Genomic DNA, 19,065 nt, shown 5'->3' with positions numbered 1-19,065 from the left:
CCCTATGAAGAGAGACTGAAAGAACTGGGCATGTTTAGCCTGGAGAAGAGAAGATTGAGGGGAGACATGAGAGCACTCTTCAAATACTTAAAAGGTTGTCACACAGAGGAGGGCCAGGATCTCTTCTCGATCCTCCCAGAGTGCAGGACACGGAATAACGGGCTCAAGTTAAAGGAAGCCAGATTCCGGCTGGACATCAGGAAAAACTTCCTGACTGTTAGAGCAGTGCGACGGTGGAATCAGTTACCTAGGGAGGTTGTGGGCTCTCCCACACTAGAGGCCTTCAAGAGGCAGCTGGACAACCATCTGTCAGGGATGCTTTAGGGTGGATTCCTGCATGGAGCAGGGGGTTGGACTCGATGGCCTTGTAGGACCCTTCCAACTCTGCTATTCTATGATTCTATGAGACCATTCCTCAATGGGGTGGGGGTGGGCCTGGGGATCACCTTCAAGCAGGGAACTGGGAACGCTCTTTTGTGGGGCTTTCTGGGCCTTGGGAGGGAGGGAGGGAGCCCCCCCCCGAGCCCTGGTAGAAGAGAGCTGGAGGGGGGGGGGGCGAAGGCCTTTCGCTGCTGTTCAGAAGAGCCTGGCGCTGGATCAGGCCCAGGGCCCCTCGCTTTCAGCATCCTGTCAAGGGGGGGTGCCATGCCAGTCCTTGGCCCAAGGCCGGCTCGGGGGCCTTCTCCAGGAAGCCCGGGGTCTTCCTCGGCCTCTCCCCCACCCCCTAAGACCGGGGGCACGGCCCCTTTCAGCCAAGAGCCCTGTCTGGTTCGGAGAAGCACCTGGCGGCCCCCACCACGTCCCCCAAATGCGGGCCAAAGCTCCTCTGCCCAATAAGACAGGGCGGCAGTTCCGCCCTTGGCCAGGAAGGGACACCGCACCACATCCAGGAAATCACCAAGCCATGAGTGGCCAGGAGGAAGAGGCTGTGGCCATCTGGAGAACCCCATTTTCTCTCCCACCAGGTAGGCCGGAGGTCCCCCACCCCCGTCCAAGGGTTCTCACCCCCCTTTGAGCTTCGCACCCAAGAGGTCTCCCCGCACAGCCCTGCCTGAGGCTCTGCGTCGGCACGGCCTGGGCAGACAGGTGGCCGAGGGCCTGCGCAGCCTCCGTCGTCAGAGGAGGAGGCGAGCGCCCGGCCTCGAAGGGCAGGGTCTTGGAGGCACCGCCTGTGAGCCGAGCCGAGCCGCTCTCCCAAACAGGGCAACGCTGGAGTCAGAGCAAAAACGGCGTCCAAGCATAGTCCAGGGGCTCCATGTCAGGGCGCCCGTTGGCACCCAGGCTGGGGACGGGCGGCAGAGGTGCTGTGGGGGGCGGAGAAGCCAAAGGGGGCCCACCCCAGTATCGGGCGCGTTCCTTCTGTCAGCTGAGCCGGTTGTTCTCTGCAGCTGCCGCCCGAGGCAGGCCGATTTCCTGCCTGGAGCAGCAGAGGGTTGGACTTGATGGCCTTCGAGGCCCCTTCCAACTCTAGGGTTCTCCGTCCCCGGATGGCCAGGAGGGGGCTCCCCCTCACAACCCCGCCAGCCTAGCCAGCGCCTTGCACCGGAGCAGCCCCAGGGCCCGCTGCAGGTGGCCACACATCTTCTCATGGGGCGCCGCCCGGTCCCACATGTCCACCATGTCGGAGGGTGTCACGCCGTGGACGCTGAACAGCACCTCCCGGTAGCAGCAGGGGTCCGGGGGGAAGCTGGAGCTGCCCGACATGCGGCCCAGGTGTTGCGGTGCGATGCCGGCCCGGTGGGCGCAGAGGCCCACGAAGACATCCTCCAGGGGCACCGGGGGCACCAGGCGGGCTGCTCCAAGGATGGGGGCCACCGCGTCCCCCGAGAGGACGTAGGCTGTGCCACTGCAGTAGGGCGGGAAGGTGGCGTCCAGGTAGAGCGAGGTGGGCACGTAGTGGCGGCTGCGGGGGTCGCGGATGGGGTGCACCCGCCAATGGATCCGCCCCAGGTAGACGGGCAGGGGTCTGGCGAGCCCCTGCAGGTGTTGCGCCAGGGCGGGCAGGTTCACGAACATGTCATCGTCGGCCTTCAACACGAAGAGGGCCCCATCACAGCGGGTGGCCGCCCAGCCCAAGAGGGCCAGCGTCTTGAGGGTCAGGTTGGCGTAGGTGTCCATGAAGCGCCCCTGTATGAGGTCTCTGTGAGCGGCCGCTTCTCGCTCTAGGGCGGCCTGCTGGGAGGGCTCCGGAGGCAGCCCCAGGGCGAAGAACGTCCGGACGGTGTACTTGCCGGCCCACCGCACCCCTCCCCAGGTGTCCCGCACCGCCTGCCGCTGGAGAGCGTGGCCAGGGGCGCTGGGTACCAGCACCAGCAGGGCTGGGGCCCTCGGGCTGCAGGCGTCCAGGGGCGGCAGCAGGAAGAAGGCGTCGGAGGAGGGCAGGAGTGGGGCGCTGATGGGGCGCCTCCCGCCAGCCAGGAGGTAAGGCAGCGAGTGCGAGAGAAATTCTTCGTGGCTGCCGCTGCCAAAGAAGCTCACCACGGAGACAGTCGCCAGGGTGGCCAAGACCCCCCACATCAGCCGGGGGCGTTTGGGGCAGGAGTGCAGTGCCATGTGGTAGCTGGAGTCAGGAAGCCGCCAGAGGTGAAGCCCTGCAAGAGGAATAGAAGGAGATCATAGGTCCGATCCCTGGTGCTGGATCTGACCCAGGGCCTGCGTAGTCCAGCAGTCTGTTCACCCAGTAGCCCACCAGCCGCAAGGGGACCCTCCCATCCACGTTGCATTATGGTGGACTCCTGCCTTGAGCAGGGGGTTGGACTCGATGGCCTCGTAGGCCCCTTCCAACTCTGCCGTTTTATGATTCTGTGTTCCCCAGCAACTGGTGTACAGAGGAATTCTGGATAGCCTGCTCCTCCACAGAATGTGTCTCAATTCCCCATTTAAAGCCATCCAAATGGGTGGTCTTCACTCTATCTGGTGGTCGGGAACTCCCTGGGGCCACTTCTCGGCTCACTCCTAATGCCAGATCATTTATGAACAAGTGGGAAAGAATTGGCCCCGATGCAGATCCCTGTGGGACCCCACTGTTTACTTCCCTCCCTCGGGAGAATGGACCCTTATTCCTGTTGGATCCTGGAATGGATCCTGGTTATGTTTCCAGGGATTTACTAATTGCTGAGGAGCTGGAGGAAACAGAAGACTCAGCAGAAAACTTAAAGGTCAACGTTGCACCTGGACATTGATGTCATGATTGAATAATTGGTGACTTGATTGTTTCAATTAAGGGATTGCAAGCAGTTGCATCACTGTACAGTTAGCCTATAAAAAGGATTGTATTCCCATGTACATGTAACTCACTCACTCCATCTATGTATCAGAGCTGTATTGACTGACCGTATGTAAGTATTTGTATTTGTGATTGCCATAACTAAATTATATTTTTATATGCCAGTAAAGGTTTGTTTAAACCTACTGAAAGTCTCAGTCTTAATCTGTGTCTGTGCTGACTTTGCTGGAAACCGCTGCAAAACTCTGTTATAAGGTTATTGGCCAGAAGCCCAGTCTGGCAATAACTAAAATAAGGTTGTAAATATTAGACCATCATATCCCAACAGGTTATGGGCCCAGGTCCCAAAACAACCAGCAAGCAGAGTGGTTACAGCAAGAACAGTAGGACTGAAGGATTAAGCCGTGGTTGATTAAATTCCTGAGCGTCTTTGTTGAAAGTCGTAGGAACAGGCAGCCGGAAAGCTATTTCGTATAGCTGGTGTCTGAAAAATCACACGGAGAGAACTGGCAAGAGTGGTTTTGAATTTAAGGGGGCACTGAGGAAGCTGAAACTGTATAGCTGGTCAGGCCCTAAAAGAAATTAAACCACTGAAGGGGTTGTATATCAGAAACAACCTGTTAAATTGAAAGTATGGCATTAAACGTTGGGAACACTGTCCCTATGGAATTACTTACAGACGAAAATTGCATGTCATGGTCATTCAAATTAGAAATGAGCCTAAGAAATCTTGATTTGTGGGAGGGAGGTTGTAACAGATGCCCCAGCAGAAGATTTGAATGCAGCAGATTTACAGGAGTGGAGACGTCGCGCTGACCGGGCGAAAGCCCACATTGTTTTGTCCATGAGAAATGACCAACTGTCGTATATAAACAGAGAAGACACAGTTGATGTTATCTGGACTAAACTGAGAGCTGTTTATGTTAGGGATACCGCAGGAGCTAGAATAAGTTTAACCAGAAAGCTCTACCGCACACTGATGAAAGAGGGAGAAGATGTAAAAGCCCATTTGCAGAAATTAAGAGACTGTTTTGAAAGTCTAAATGCAGCAGGCTTACCTCTGAGTGACGAAATGAAACGTATGTGGTTTTGTCGAGCTTACCACCGTCCTGGGACGTGCTGGTGACAACTTTAGAAGCAATGCGGATCTAAGACGTGACTTTAAATTTGATATCGGGCAGATTGATAGAAGAATGTCAAAAGAGGACTTTGAGAAAGTCAGCCCAAAGCAGTTCAGGCGATAAACCAGACGCGTTTGCAAAATGGTCTGGGTATGAAGAGGTTAAGGCTTTGGTGAAGGAGGAGGAAAATGAGTCAGCGTTTTCAACTTCGAGAAAGCCCAAACCTAAGAAACCTCTACGGTGCTTCAGGTGCCAGAAGTTGGGACATTTGCAAAAGGATTGTAGAGTTAAATTACAATCAGAGCCCAACAAAGAAGACAGAGGGAAGAATAAGTCAGTGCAGCTAGTGATGGCGGAAGAAAGGAGTCAGCTCTGCAAGCAAGCAGGAGGAAAGAGCTTCCAGTGGCTCATAGACTCTGGATCTTCTACAGTGATTTCAAATAGACCTGACTTCTTCCAGGACTTCAGGGACTCTTCTGAAAAATCTATCACGCTGGCTGATGGCAAAAAAGTTCAAGTGTCTGGCGAAGGCTCGTGCAGACTACCTTTTTTGAAAGAATGCTTTGATAATGCATTGTTTGTTCCCAGTTTAAGTTATTCTCTTCTAGGAGTGTCAAGTTTAACAGAAAAAGGTTTCTGTGTGTCTTTTGAAAAAGACAAATGCTTTATTCGGAAGCATGGACTCCTAAGAGGAACTGCAAAGCTGCAGAATGGATTGTATTTTATACAGGACAATCCAAATGAGGAAGAAACTCCAGAGGTGCAAGCAGGTTGTATGGAAACTTTTGAAAATGTTCCTAACCATGACAATTGCATCCATGTTTTACATAGGAGACTTGGACATTCAAATTTTAAAGTTCTGAACAAAACTCTGAATTTTTCAGAAGGTTTAAAGGTTCAGAAGTGCAACAATTTTCTGGATTGTTTGATTTGTAAAGTTGCCAAGTCTAAGGAGAGGAATATTCCACGTGTCAGAGACTGGCGGAGTCAACACGTATTGGGACTGGTGCACATGGATCTGACCGGCCCGTTTCCAGAGAGCTATGGAGGAGCCAGATATGCTTTAGTCATTCTGGATGATAAAACCCGTTTTTCGTGGGTATATTTGTTAAAGCACAAATCTGAATGTTTAGGCACGGTGCAGAAATGGGTTAAATTCATAGAGAGAAAACTCCAGAAGCAAATACGTGAGATTTTGACGGATCGTGGAGGCGAGTTCCAATCGAACGGCTTTAAGCAGTTTTGTAAAAAGACTGGCATAAGTCATAAATTATGCAGCCCGAGGACACCGCATCAGAACGGCAATGTTGAGAGGCGCATCGGCGTGCTTAAAGAAAAAATGCAAAGTTTATTAAAGGACGCCGAAGCAGAGCCACAATTGTGGGGAGAAGCGTTTGTGGCAGCCAATTACCTTTGTAACAGGACTTGGACTAAAACCATAAATAACATTCCTTTCTTTTTGCTTTACAACAGGAAACCAAATCTAAAGCACTTGAGAACTTGGGGGAGTTTTGCTGTTGTAAATGTTCCAATTTCACAGAGACGTACTTTTTCTCCGAAGGGAATTAAATTGAGATTCGTAGGTTATGATCACAACAACTGGAGGTTCTTGTGCGAAGGGGGAAGGATAGTGGTCTCTAGATCAGCTAACTTTAGTGAAGCGAATTGGAAAAAGGTGCACGACAACCCAGAAGTGCTGGTAGAACTAGAAAGCAGGCAGGAGCCTGAATTGTTGGTTAACCGTCAGAGTACTGAGACTCAAGAGTTAAGGCAGGAAGAGCAGCAGGAAGAAGCTCCAAGACGCAGTCAAAGAATTAATAAAGGCGTACCACCAAAACGGTACAGCTTTGAAGCTTGCTGTGTGAATTATGAGCCTAGAACGTACTCTGAAGTAAAGAAGTTGAATTCTTTAGAGAGGCAGCAGTGGGAAAGTGCCATGCAGAGAGAGTTAGACAGTCTCAGAGAAAACGGAGTGTTTGAAGAGACGAGTTTGCCAGTAGGGCAAAAAACTTGCAGATGGGTATTTAAACTCAAGCAGCTAGAAACAGGGGAGCAGAGGTTCAAGGCTAGGCTGGTCGCCCGTGGGTTCAACCAGGTTAAGGAGGTCGACTATGACCAAACTTTCGCCCCAACAGCCAAATCAGAGACTTTGCGTTTGTTTTTGACTATTGCAGCCAAACTGCCTATCTCAATGCACCAATCGTTGAGAAAATTTATTTAAGGAAGCCTGAAGGTTTAGAAACAGATGACAACACCGTGTGGTTTCTAAAGAAGGCGATTTATGGGCTTAGGCAGAGTGCTAGGTGCTGGAATTCTTTACTAAACAATACTCTGGTGAGTGAAATGGGATTTGTAAGAAGCCTAGCTGACCCTTGTCTTTATACAAAGGGAAAAGGTAAAGCCTACAAGGCTATTTTGATTTATGTGGATGACTTGATAATATCTTGTTCTAGTGACGCTGAAATCAACAAAGTAGCTGAGCAGCTGAGTAGCAGGTACAATTTAAAATCCCTAGGTGTTGTAAAAAATTATCTAGGAGTTGAAATCAACAGGGCAGAAGATGGAAGTTTTTTGCTAAGTCAAAAGCAAAAAATTCTGAGTTTGCTGGAACGGTGTGGAATGTCTGAATGCAAACCAGCAAAAAGCCCTATGGAACTGGAAGCCCTAAAGAATCTACAAGGAGAGGACTTTAGTGATCCAGGCTTGTATCATTCAGTGGTGGGAATGTTGATGTACTTAGTGAATTGGTCAAGGCCAGATTTGTCTGCTTCTGTCAACATTTTAAGCAGGTTTGTTGCTAAACCAACTGTGCCTGCTTGGCAAGCAGTGAAAAGGATTTTGAGGTATTTGAAAGAGACCTTAAATCATAGCTTGAAGTTATCTGCCGAGGCAGATAAAAAGTTGTTATGCTATGTGGATTCAGACTGGGGTGGCTGTGTCGAGGACCGCAAATCCACGTCTGGATACGTTTTGACATTTGGAAAGGCACCGATATGCTGGAAGTCCAGGAAGCAAGCGTTTGTTTCTATATCGTATTGCGAGGCGGAGTATGGTGCTCTATCTGAACTGTGTGGAGAAGTTACTTGGCTAATTCAGTTAATAAAGGACTTTAAGGCCCCGGTGGAGAAGCCAATAACTGTTTACTGTGATTCACAAGCATGCATAGACTTGGCCAACACAGAAATGTTCAAATCCAAATCCAAACACATAGCTATAAAGTATCAAAACGTGAAGGAACATATAGCAAGTGGAAGTTTAAAGTTAGTTTATTGTGAGTCTAAAGAAAACCTTGCTGACATGTTCACAAAACCACTAGGTCCCACCAAACACAGGGAAGTTTGTGAAACTTTAGGTTTCAGGGAGGACAAATGTAAATAACTGTACAATGTGTTGTTAAATCCAGTGTAAACATAAGAAGGGGTGTTGGATCCTGGAATGGATCCTGGTTATGTTTCCAGGGATTTACTAATTGCTGAGGAGCTGGAGGAATCAGAAGACTCAGCAGAAAACTTAAAGGTCAACGTTGCACCTGGACATTGATGTCATGATTGAATAATTGGTGACTTGATTGTTTCAATTAAGGGATTGCAAGCAGTTGCATCACTGTACAGTTAGCCTATAAAAAGGATTGTATTCCCATGTACATGTAACTCACTCACTCCATCTATGTATCAGAGCTGTATTGACTGACCGTATGTAAGTATTTGTATTTGTGATTGCCATAACTAAATTATATTTTTATATGCCAGTAAAGGTTTGTTTAAACCTACTGAAAGTCTCAGTCTTAATCTGTGTCTGTGCTGACTTTGCTGGAAACCGCTGCAAAACTCTGTTATAAGGTTATTGGCCAGAAGCCCAGTCTGGCAATAACTAAAATAAGGTTGTAAATATTAGACCATCATATCCCAACAATTCCTACTCTCTGCTTTCAGTTCTTTAACCAGTTTCTGATCCAAAAGGCGCCCTCAAAGGTTTGCTCAGGTGTCTTTGATGAGGGACTTTGTCTGAGGCCGCTTGGAAGTCTCCTGGATCAGGCCCGCCCACATGTTTCTTGACAAACCCAAAGAACTCATCATAAGTGGTTAGTGAGTCTCTCTCTTTCTCTCTGGGGCTGGAGAGCGTCTGGGGAGGGAATGTTGCTGGCCGGGGCCACCACAAAAAGGCCATCCCCCCTGTGGCTTGGGTGCTCAAGGCTCTTTCTCGGGTCCTTATTGTCATGTGGACACAGGGGCAACCTGTAGGAGTGGGTGTCGTGGCTCGGGGGTTCTCCTGGAGCCGTCTTGGCCACGTGGGGCCTCAGGTTCTACAACTTTGGTTCGTGACCAGCTGGGACCCTGCGTGGACGGTAACTATGTGGCTCCAGTCGTTGGTGCCTTGGTGACCTCTAAGGCAGATTACTACAATGCGTTCTACGTGGGGCTGCCCTTGAAGATGGTTCAGAAGCTGCACCTTGGGCAAAATGCAGCAGCCAGATTGACACCAGGGCAAGAACAACACTGGCTTTGGCCCACTGGCATGACTTACCCAAAAGAACACACGCGGAGCCCTCAGGCTGGATCAGTCCCAGGGTCCATCTTGTCCATCACTATTCACACAGGGCCCAACCAGCCGTTGACCAAGGACAAACAAAGTAGGACATGGTACAACAGCACCCTCCCACCCGCATTCCTCAGCAACTGGCACATTTATTGATTTATTTATTGCATTTATATCCCCACTTTTTTTCCCCTCCAAGGAACCCAAAGGGTTGGACTTGATGGCCTTTTAGGCCCTTTCCAACTCTGCTATTCTATGATTCAAAGTGGCATACATTTTATCCTCACAACAACACTATGGGGTTGGTAGGGCTGAAAGTCTGTGACGCCCCCAAAGTCACCCAGTGGGCTTCCATGGCTGAGTGGGAACTAGAACCCGGATCTCCCGACTCCCAGGCAAACACTCTAGCCGTTACACCACACTGGCTCTCTGACACTGGAGGGAGCAGTCAGCTGTCAGTTGACCAAGGACTCACTACCAGGACACCGTTGCAACAGCACCCTCCCACCCATGTTCCCCAGCAACTGGGGCACACAGGGTTACTGCCTCGTATACTGGGGGTAGCACACAACCATCAGGGCTGGTAGCCATGGATGGCCTTCTCCTCTTCCAGGATTGTATCCAACCCCCTTTTAAAGCCATCCAACTTGGTGGCCATCACCACATCTTGGGGCAGTGAGTTCTAAAAGTTAACTCTGCGCTGTGTGAACAAGTCCTTCCTTTTATTTGTCCTGGATCTCCCACCCATCAGCTTCAGGGGATATGACCCCACTGGGTTCTAGTGCTCTGAGAGAGGGAGAAGAATGTCCCCCTCTCCACCTTCTCCACACCAGGCATCATTTTGTCCACCTCTGTCATGTCTCCCTTTAGCCTCCTTTTTTCCAAGCTAAACAATCCCAGCTGTCATTAGCTTCGCTCACAGGGGAGATGCTGCAGCCCCGCAATCACGTGCGGTGCCCTTTTCTGCCCTTTTCCCAGCTCCAGAACGGCGCACAGTATTCCAAGCCTGGCCGCACCACAGAGTTGGAGCAGGGCAGTGCGATACTGGCCGTTTCGTTCTCCATTCCTTTTCTTAGCATGCCCAATATGGAGTTCGCCTTCTTGACTGTGGCCGCGCGCTGGGTGCGCATTTTCATCGAGGAGGAAGGTGAGAGAGCCGCTTCTCCCCCCCCCCGCCCTTGGGATGGGGGGGGGTCCTTACCCAGCCAGCCCCCCTCTCCCCCGCCTGCCCACGAGCGTGCGCCCCCTCCCCAATTACAGCGAAGAGCCTCTGCCCAAGAGCGGGGGTGGGGGTGGGGTGGGGGACAGAAGATGGGGAGGGGCGCGCTCCTTGAAGGGGTGGGGTCGCTGGGCTCACCTCCCCTTCGCGCTGCAGCCTCCGTAGCCGGGAGGGAGGCGGCCAAAGCCCCGCGCAGCCTCGTCTCTTCCGCCCCTCCGCCTCGCCCGGCGCCACCACCCGCGCGAGAAGCATCTGGCTCCCTCCCCCTCCCCCCCGCGTGCCTCCAGGGACCGCCACCCCTCCCCCCTCCCCTCCGGCGCTGCGTAGCCCAGTCTCCAGTCTCCAAGCATCCGCTCCGCCGCCTCCGCAGACGCCGCCCGGAGAGGCCCGGGGCCAGCCGGCCTTCACGTTCGGGCAGCGGCGGGGGGTGGGGGGTGGACAGTGCCTCTGCCTTGCAGGCCTCTTAAAAGCAAGATCGTAAACTGTTTCTTTCATTATTTTTTTGTAAAACAATGCAAGGGGGCGAGAAAATTTGGGGAGGGGCAACCCCTCCGCCGCGGCTACAGGCTTGGCCCGCTGCCTCGGGGGCCATCTCGCTCCTCTTCCTGCACTCCGAAGAGGGGGAGCCCCCACCCCAAAACCCACGGGCGCACCCCAAGTACGCCTGCTCTCGGGAGGGGGGGGGCTCGCTTCTCCACACCCCACTCTCCTCTTTGCCCCTTCCGGGCCAGCGACATGGCGGAGGAGGAGGGAGGGGCGGAGGGACCCTTGGCCGGCGCCTCCCCCTCCCCTGGCTGGTGCTCCTCCTCCCCAGCCTGGAAAGCCCCCCCCCCGCAGCCCCTCCCAACCTGAGGGCATTCCAGAAATGTAATGTGCTGGGAGTTGTAGTCCAACGCATCTGGGGGGGCCCCGGTTGGGGGAGGAGGCGGCCCTAAGAGGGCTATGACCCCCCCACCTACACGAGCTGCACAAGGCCCCGCCGGGACCTCCGTCAGAGGTTGGGGGAGGTTATGATGCCGCCTTGAATGCCTTTTTCTTTGATAGAAAAGGGAGGTGCAAAGCAAATCTATACATAGAGAGCCCTTTCGTTTCTTTTTTTGATCAGCTGTTTTATTTGCATGTCTTCCAGCAACTTATTGCTTTTTATAAAAAATAATAATAATTTGCTTTTCTATTATTCCTTTGTTTTTAGTATGCTTCACATTTAATAGCATTTTGTTTTGGTTTTTTTTTTAGCTTTCATTGGGCCAGAATAAACTGCCCTGAATCAGTCCCCAAAAGCAAGTTTATCTAAATACCTGACCCAAAGAAGCAATCAGTGGCGGTCCCTGGAAGACGCCTGGGGAGAGTGGTCTCCAAGTGGCCTTTTGGAGCCCATCCCTCTTGCACAGGTCCAGCTTGTCCCAAAATGTCCCCCAGGACCTAGCAAATCTGAACCCCTCCTCTCTCCATCACTGTTTCATCCACCCATTGAGACTCCTCAGCTTCACCTGCCTAGCTGGCCCTGCGCGTGGAACTGGTAGCATTTCAGAGAAAGCCACCTTGGATTTCAACCTCCCACTTCGCAACCTGTTTGGCTTCCTGAACCTCACGACTACATTTCCCCCACATTGTTGGTACCAACATGGAACATGACTACGGACTCCACCCCAGCACTTTCTGCTATGCTACCTAGCTGGTGTGTGTGACAGCCGCAACCCTTGCCTCAGGCAGGCAATTCATCATGCTGTTACCCGCCCATCACAAACAAATCTCAAACCCTTTTGGAAATACATTTCTTTGCATAAGCTTTGCCTGGCTTGTGACTAGTTATAGCAATGCTCTGGGTTATTGGACAGCTCACTGAAAATGCTCACCCAGTGCGCGGACGCTGTCAAGAAGGCAAACTCCAGGTTAGGCATGATAAGAAAAAGGAATTGAGGATAAAACGGCCAGTATCGTACTGCCCTTATACAAATCTATACAAAACACACTTGGAATACTGTGGACAGTTCTGGTCATCACACCTAAAAAAAGGATATCACAGAGCTGGGAAAAGTGTCCTGCTTTGTGAGTCCCTGGCCGACAGCTGCCTGGCCCCTGTGCGAACAGAGTGCTGGACTAGATGGACCCTCAGTCTGATCCAGCATCAGGGCTCTTCTGAGGCCCTAATTGTTTCTTCCTATTTGTTTAGGAATCTCAGAAGGAGTCAGAGCCTGGGTCCAACTGGCCCAGTACTGTCGACTCTGACTGGCAGCAACGTTTCTCCAGGGCTTCAGGCGGGGATTCTTTCCTCGTCCCGCCTGAAGGTTTTACGGGCAGTGCAGGGCCTCTCCTCCAGAAAGCAAACACACACACAAACCCCGCTCTGATCGGACTGCAGTTGCTTTGTTCCTTTGTGGTTACAGGCTATATAAATAAATAAATAATAATAATAAATAATACTTGAAACGTTCTGTTGCTGATGTAATTTAGGGCTTTCGTATTTTTGTATGCAAAACACGTAAGAACCTCAGGAGTGCCCTGACGCCGGATCAGACCCAGGGGCCATCTAGTCCAGCACTGTGTTTGCACAGCGGCCGACCAGCTGTTGACCAGGGACCCACAAACAGGACACAGGTGCAACAGCACCCTCCCACCCATGTTCCCCAGCAACTAGGCAGATACACAAGGAGAGGAGCCGGAAACCCCAAACAGCTGCGGGGGCCACTCAAAGGACCCTGTTGAGCCCCGTGTGGTCACAGCCACGTCCACCTCCAGTGAACAGCGCCCGCCCAGCGTCCTCAGGAAGGTTTCGGGTTTCTCAGAGTCGACTCCCAGGAAAGGGTGCCTGGGGCCGTGGGGGAGGGGCAAGCCGGCCTTCGGAGAGGACACCTGGCCGAGTGAGGCGGTGGCAGTGAACGCGCTGTGGCAGTGAACGCGCTGGCCGTAGGGCTGGGGAGCAGAAGGGCGTGACGTGGTCAAAATATTTACCCTGCAAATAATGCCTTTCCTCCCGTTTGCCGGAGGCTCCTGCGTGCGTTTGTGGGGCTTTGGCTGGAACGACGGACGGCCCTGTGGCAGGGAGGCACGCCTCCGGTCGCTGTCGGAGTGCTTCGGCCGGGGCCCCGTTGGGCAGAGACGGCTTCGTGCAAACTCTCACGGGAGCGCGGCGACTTGCTCTCCCCTCAAGACCCCTTAGGCACGAAGAACGCCGGCCAGAAAGAGGTGGGTGGCTCCCCACGACCCTCGTTCCTTTTCCCAAACACCGCTTTACACTTTAAGCCGCAACCCCTGAGAGCGGCCGGGGCTTCGCTTTCCCACCACGCACGGTGCCAGGGGGCATCCTTAAAGCTGCCTCAGGCCCCGTTTGGGAGCGTGGTTGAAAACCCGAGGGGGGAAATGAGCATCTTCGAGGAGCAAACCTGACCCACAAATGTGGGACCACCCAAGTTATCTGCAAAAATGGCCTTCGGAGCCTAAAAAGAATCCTAGAATCCTAGAATAGCAGAGTTGGAAGGGACCTACAAGGCCATCGAGTCCAACCCCCTGCTCAAGGCAGGAATCCACAATAAAGCACACCTGACAGGTGGTCGTCCAGCTGCCTCTTGAATGCCAGAAGGGACAAGCAGGAAGGGAAGGGAAGGGAACTGCAGGAGGAAACATGAGCTGTGGGGGGGGGAGGGGGAGGGAAGGAGGCGGCTGTGCTTGAGCGCAGACCCTGAGGCACTTCAGGGCAAGGCTGGCCCTGGGGTAGGGGGGGCTCCCATGGGGCAAGGCAGCCCCCGGGCCGCAATTGGGGAGAAGCAGCACAGCCCTCTTTCGAAGCTGGGCGGGGCGGGGGGGATGCTAATAGACATATAAAATGCAAACATCACCATGGCTGCCCTTCCGCGTAGGAGGAAGGCCCGATCTGTCTCCCCAGCCCCAAATCCCCAGAGCCCTCAGTGCCCACTGGTACCCAGGGCAGTTCTTAATTGACCTTGAGAGGGCAGTGGTCAAGGGGTGGGTGTGTTCAACCTCCCTCCCTCCCTCCCTCCCTCCCTCCCACATTATTAAGCTGAGCAAAAACCCTCCCCATGGGGCTGGAAGGCCAGAGCCGGCCCTTCCGTGAGGCAAAGCGTGGCAGCCGCATGAGGCAGCAGACGGCCCAGGGTGGTGTGTCCCTCACTCTGCCTGCTGCAGCCGCTGCGCCCACCGCCACGCCACTCACGCCCCAGCTGCCAGCACCCCCCCTCCCAGGGCCCAGCCACAGGTACGCCTGCCGTGTGTGTGTCTCAGTCTGCAAAAAGCCCCCCCTCGCCGCTCACCAAAGCACGCCCGTCCCGAGAAGTTGCCTGGGCCGAGCGGCAGGCTCAGCTCACCTACCCGGACCGGATGGTTGGGGATCTCCAGGGCAGCCAAGACACACAAGAGAAACACATCCCAGGGCCTTCAGCTGGGGCTGTCCCTTCTCAGAGCAGGTGAGCAAAAACCTGCTGCCACTCGCCCTGTTCCTGCTACACTGTTGATCTCAGCCCTGCCTGCCACCAGCGTCACTTCATCCATTCCCTGGGGAAACGGGAACAGGGTGCCCAAAAGATTAAAAACACACACACACACCCATGTCCTAGCAAACCAATCTCCCTGCAGGTTTAAAAAGGGACACCGCTGTTTGGAACTTGATTTTTGGTTACGTAAAGCATCACCATCAGCAACGTACTCCTTTTTCATCACCTCTTCCAGACGTAATGTGCCTTTAGGCAGTCAGGATGTGGAGCTGTGAATGGCCAGACCCCCTTGGGTCTCTTCTTGGAAATAGGCCCTCAGTGTGTTGAACCTGTTATTTAACAACAGCAACAACCACAACCTCATAAAGCTGATTTACATACTCTTAACTGAGGTGGGGGGGTTGTGGGGGTCCGATTACTGCATCACCCTAAAACTCCTGATGCCAAAACGTGTTCTTGGGAGTCCTCCAAACTAGCCAGAGCCAGCGAGGCCCCCTTCACACCATTCCCGGGCAGGAAAGGCACACGGGCCACGGTGGCAGACCAGCTCCCTCCGCATGTGAGTTTAGGATGGGGGCCTTTTCCTGCATTACACTGCAGAAGGGGGGAAAGAGAAATTTCATGGCAAAGGTTCTTTCACACCTTGACGGTCCTGAGGAAGATGGGGGCAGATGAGGTTCAGCGACTGAATGATTAAATAATAAACCTGCCACTCTCATACTGCCCTTATACACATCTATGGTGCGACCACACTTAGAATACTGTGTACAGTTCTGGTCACCACACCTAAAAATGGATATTGAGGAGCTGGAAAAATTGCAACTAAAATGATGAAGGGGCTGGAGCATCTCCCCTACGAGGGAAGGTGACATCAACTGGGATTGTTTAGCTGGGGGGAAAAGGAAGCTAGAGGTGATAGAGGTGTACAAAATTATGCATGGTATGGAGAATGTGGATAGGGAGACATTTCTCTAGAACCTGATGGGATCGTCCCATGAAACTGATTGGTGGGAGATCCTGGACAAATAAAAGGAAATACTTCTTCACACAGCACATAGTTAAACTATGGAATCATAGAATCATAGAATCATAGAATAGCAGAGTTGGAAGGGGCCTACAAGGCCATCGAGTCCAACCCCCTGCTCAATGCAGGAATCCACCCTAAAGCATCCCTGACAGAGGGTTGTCCAGCTGCCTCTTGAAGGCCTCTAGTGTGGGAGAAGAGCCCACAACCTCCCTGGGTAACTGATTCCACCGTCGCACTGCTCTAACAGTCAGGAAGTTTTTCCTGATGTCCAGCTGGAATCTGGCTTCCGTTAACTTGAGCCCGTTATTCCGTGTCCTGCACTCTGGGAGAATCGAGAAGAGATCCTGGCCCTCCTCTGTGTGACAACCTTTTAAGTATTTGAAGAGTGCTATCATGTCTCCCTTCAATCTTCTCTTCTCCAGGCTAAACATGCCCAGTTCTTTCAGTCTCTCTTCATAGGGCTTTGTTTCCAGACCAAGAGAAGTGACCTTGGGGCAATTTGCAACTGTGAAAGAGAAATTGGCCCTTCCGGAGGGAGGGGGAGGAGTAGAATAACGAGGGGCCTTAAAAAGTCTACCAAATGTGAGGCCGGTGCCTGAGCTGAAGGACACCTGGCTGCGGGGAAGTATATTCTGTAACAAATGTTTTAGTTTGCTGGTGAGGGTTCGGGGTTTATGTATCCATTTTAGTAGCTAATCTGATGTAAATGCTTGCCTCTTACCCTTCCTATTTCAATAAAGGATTGGGCTTAACCCTTTCAAATTGAGAGCTGTGTGCTTTATTCCAAGATCTGTGCAAAATCCAGTGGGCAGCCGGTTTGGCTGAGTGTGGTTTCCTTTACAAAAGTGATCACCCACACATGTCAGGAATTTCTTGGAAGGGCCGCTTTTGGCAGTAATGGTCTCCCAAGAGATATCAGGGTAATTGAAGTCCCCCATCACTACTACATCACACTTCCTTGAAACACTGGCAATTTGTTTCTCAAAAGTTTCGTCCTCGTCTTCTCCTTGATTGGGTGGTCGGTAGTAGACTCCGATTATCATGTTCTTTTTATTCCTTGCCCCATTTATTTTAATCCAGACGCTCTCGACGGGGCTCCCAGTCTCATCCGCCTGTATTTCTGTGCAGGGATAGGTATTTTAAACATATAGTGCAACTCCGCCTCCCTTTCTATTTCTTCTGTTCTTTTTGAACAAGTTATATCCTTCAATTGCTATATTCCAGTCATGGGAGTCATCCCACCAAGTTTCAGTTATACCTATCAAGTCGTATTTGCCTTCATGTAATAAGAGTTCAAGTTCATTCTGTTTGTTTCCCATGCTCTGGGCATTAGTATATAGACATCGAAGACCATGTGTTTTATAGTCTGGCTTTGTTCCTACCTTGTTGCGGACACTATTTTGGGACTCTGTTGGAGCTGTTCTCTGTACTGTGGTGCATGGGCCTTCATCCATTGTTGCCTCAAAATTTACGTCTCCCACCCCCTTAAGATTCAGTTTAAAGCCCTCCTGGTGAAGTTCTTCATGCTGTGGCCGAACTCATTCTTTCCAGCCCTTGTGAGGTGCAACCCATCCCTTGCCAGCAGTCCATGTTCCAAATAGCGTAGCCCGTGGTCCCAGAATCCAAAACTCTCACGACGGCACCACCTTTGTAGCCAGTCGTTCATCCGGAGTATTTTTCTTTCCCTTTCTAATCCTCTTCCAAGAACCAGGAGGATGGATGAGAAAACTACCTGGGCCCCAAAGTTCTTCAGTTTCCTTCCCAGAGCTTCAAAGTCTGAAATGATTTCTTCGTAGCTCTGCTTGGCGACATCATTTGTTCCCACATGGATGAGAAGAAAGGGGTATGTGTCCGTGGGCTTTATGAGCTTTGGTAACCCTTCAGTCACATCTCTAATCTGTGCTCCAGGGAGACAGCACACCTGGCGAGTCCATGGGTCTTCACGACATACTTGGGTTTCAATCCCACGCAGCAGGGAGTCTCCCACAACGACTACTCTTCTCTTCTTCTTGGTTGACCTACCTTCTGTCTCTTGGTCACTGTTGCATGGTGCCTCCTGTACTTCTTCCTCTGCAAACTGTCCTTCAGTCTCATTCTCCAGAAGCTGAAAGCGGTTGCTTAACTCCAATGGCTCCACCGGTGCAGAACGCCCTCTAATTCCTCCCCTCCTAACTGTCACTCTTTTCCAGGGAGTTTCCTCTTCATTGGCTTTCCTCCCCTCAGCATACTCCACTTCTGCTTCAGCTGGCTGTTGCTCTTCAATCTCATGTGCTTCTTGTTGCTGTTGCAGTTCCACCGTTCGGTCTAAGAACTCCTCGACTTCTCTTATTCCTTGGAGGGTGGACACTCGCTGCTCAAGTCCTCTCACTTTTTCTTCCAAAAGTGCCACCAGCTTGCACTTGTTGCAGGTATACGCCATGTTGAGCTCAGGCAGAAACACGAACATTGCACACCCTTTGCAGGTCACCACCTCTAGGGACTCCTTTCCATCCATAATGTTGACACATTAGTCAAAGTGTGAGCCTTCTGGTGAGGACAGGAAGAGTAGCAACCACAAAGGAACAGATGTTCCAGGGTTGCAATACCCATCTACGTATTGTTTTTCTAGTCTTAGAATTATCTGCACTCTGCACATGCATAAATGCCTTGTCTATCATTGATTACTGTATGGCAAAACTGTATTATGATTGGTTTATTATATGAGGAAGTTCTGTTGTTGCTTCTGAGGATGTGACCCTATAAGTATCTTAGCATTGCTGGCAACTAGTGGGCCGTCCTTCAGATCCTCCAGGGTTTGCAGCACTGCAGGCTGCTGGTAATAAAACTTTTCCAAGATGAGAGAAATGGTGTCTTGAGAGTCTTTGACCTAGGGAACTAGCGAACCTCGGGAACTTGCCCTTTCGGGTTCCTCCACACAGGTATATAATGAAATACTTGGATTTATATCCCACCCAAGTGACAAATGCAAGATCCCGTCCCATTTTCTACCGCCACAACAATCCTGCGAGGTAGGTCAAGGCTGAGAGCTTGTGCTTGGGCCGAGGGGATCCCAGGAGAACTTCAGGGCGAAGCTGGGATCGGGACCTGACCTCTGAGTGGCGGGTGACGGTGTGTGCCCGGGAGGCGTTGCGCGGGTGCGCGGGGGGGGGGGGGGGGGAGACACACGCAGCCCAGGTTGGAGGGGCGCGGGGGAGGGGGGGGCTTACCTGCTTCACTGGCACCCCCGGCCGCGCGCTCCGAGGAAAAAAGCAGGTCTCCTTGCAGGACGGGAAGAGAAGCTGCCGGCTTCTAGAAGCTACAACTCTCTGACGCCGAGTCGTCCAGGGGCCCGGGTGGAAGGAGATGCTGCAGGAAGGATCCCCCCCCCCACACACACACACCCACGTTCTGGGCAGGGGGCACGAAGGGGCCTGCGAAGCGCTCCTCCCCCTTCTCTCCTCGGTCGCCTCCGGGAAGCCCGGGCGGGAGGCAGGCAGGCAGGCAGGGCG

General features: G+C 52.2%; 1 protein-coding gene across 2 annotated transcripts; it reads right to left on the bottom strand.

The window, feature by feature from the left end:
• Window positions 1-1,146: 1,146 nt before the first annotated feature.
• On the bottom strand, window positions 1,147-19,042 carry B3GALT4 (beta-1,3-galactosyltransferase 4). Of its 2 annotated transcripts, none has more exons than XM_063123555.1 (2): window positions 18,784-19,042; window positions 1,147-2,591 (listed from the first exon to the last, which is right to left on the bottom strand). In XM_063123555.1, exon 2 carries the CDS (start codon window positions 2,551-2,553, stop codon window positions 1,510-1,512), a length of 1,044 nt encoding a protein of 347 aa, XP_062979625.1. In that variant the 5' UTR covers window positions 2,554-2,591; window positions 18,784-19,042; the 3' UTR covers window positions 1,147-1,509. The 2 variants fall into 2 exon arrangements, with proteins under 2 accessions (XP_062979625.1, XP_062979626.1); XM_063123556.1 differs by lacking the exon at window positions 18,784-19,042 and adding an exon at window positions 10,241-10,285.
• Between the last annotated feature and the right edge of the window lie 23 nt (window positions 19,043-19,065).

This window comes from Elgaria multicarinata, chromosome 3 (assembly GCF_023053635.1).
Source record: "Elgaria multicarinata webbii isolate HBS135686 ecotype San Diego chromosome 3, rElgMul1.1.pri, whole genome shotgun sequence".
In the NCBI taxonomy this organism is placed as follows: Eukaryota; Metazoa; Chordata; class Lepidosauria; order Squamata; family Anguidae; genus Elgaria; species Elgaria multicarinata.
This window is presented reverse-complemented; position numbering and strand designations above follow the sequence as displayed.

What these genes read in the sequence shown, in the direction of transcription:
- B3GALT4 (XM_063123555.1), bottom strand. Translation starts at nt 2,553, where the DNA reads ATGGCACTGCACTCCTGCCCCAAACGCCCCCGGCTGATGTGGGGGGTC.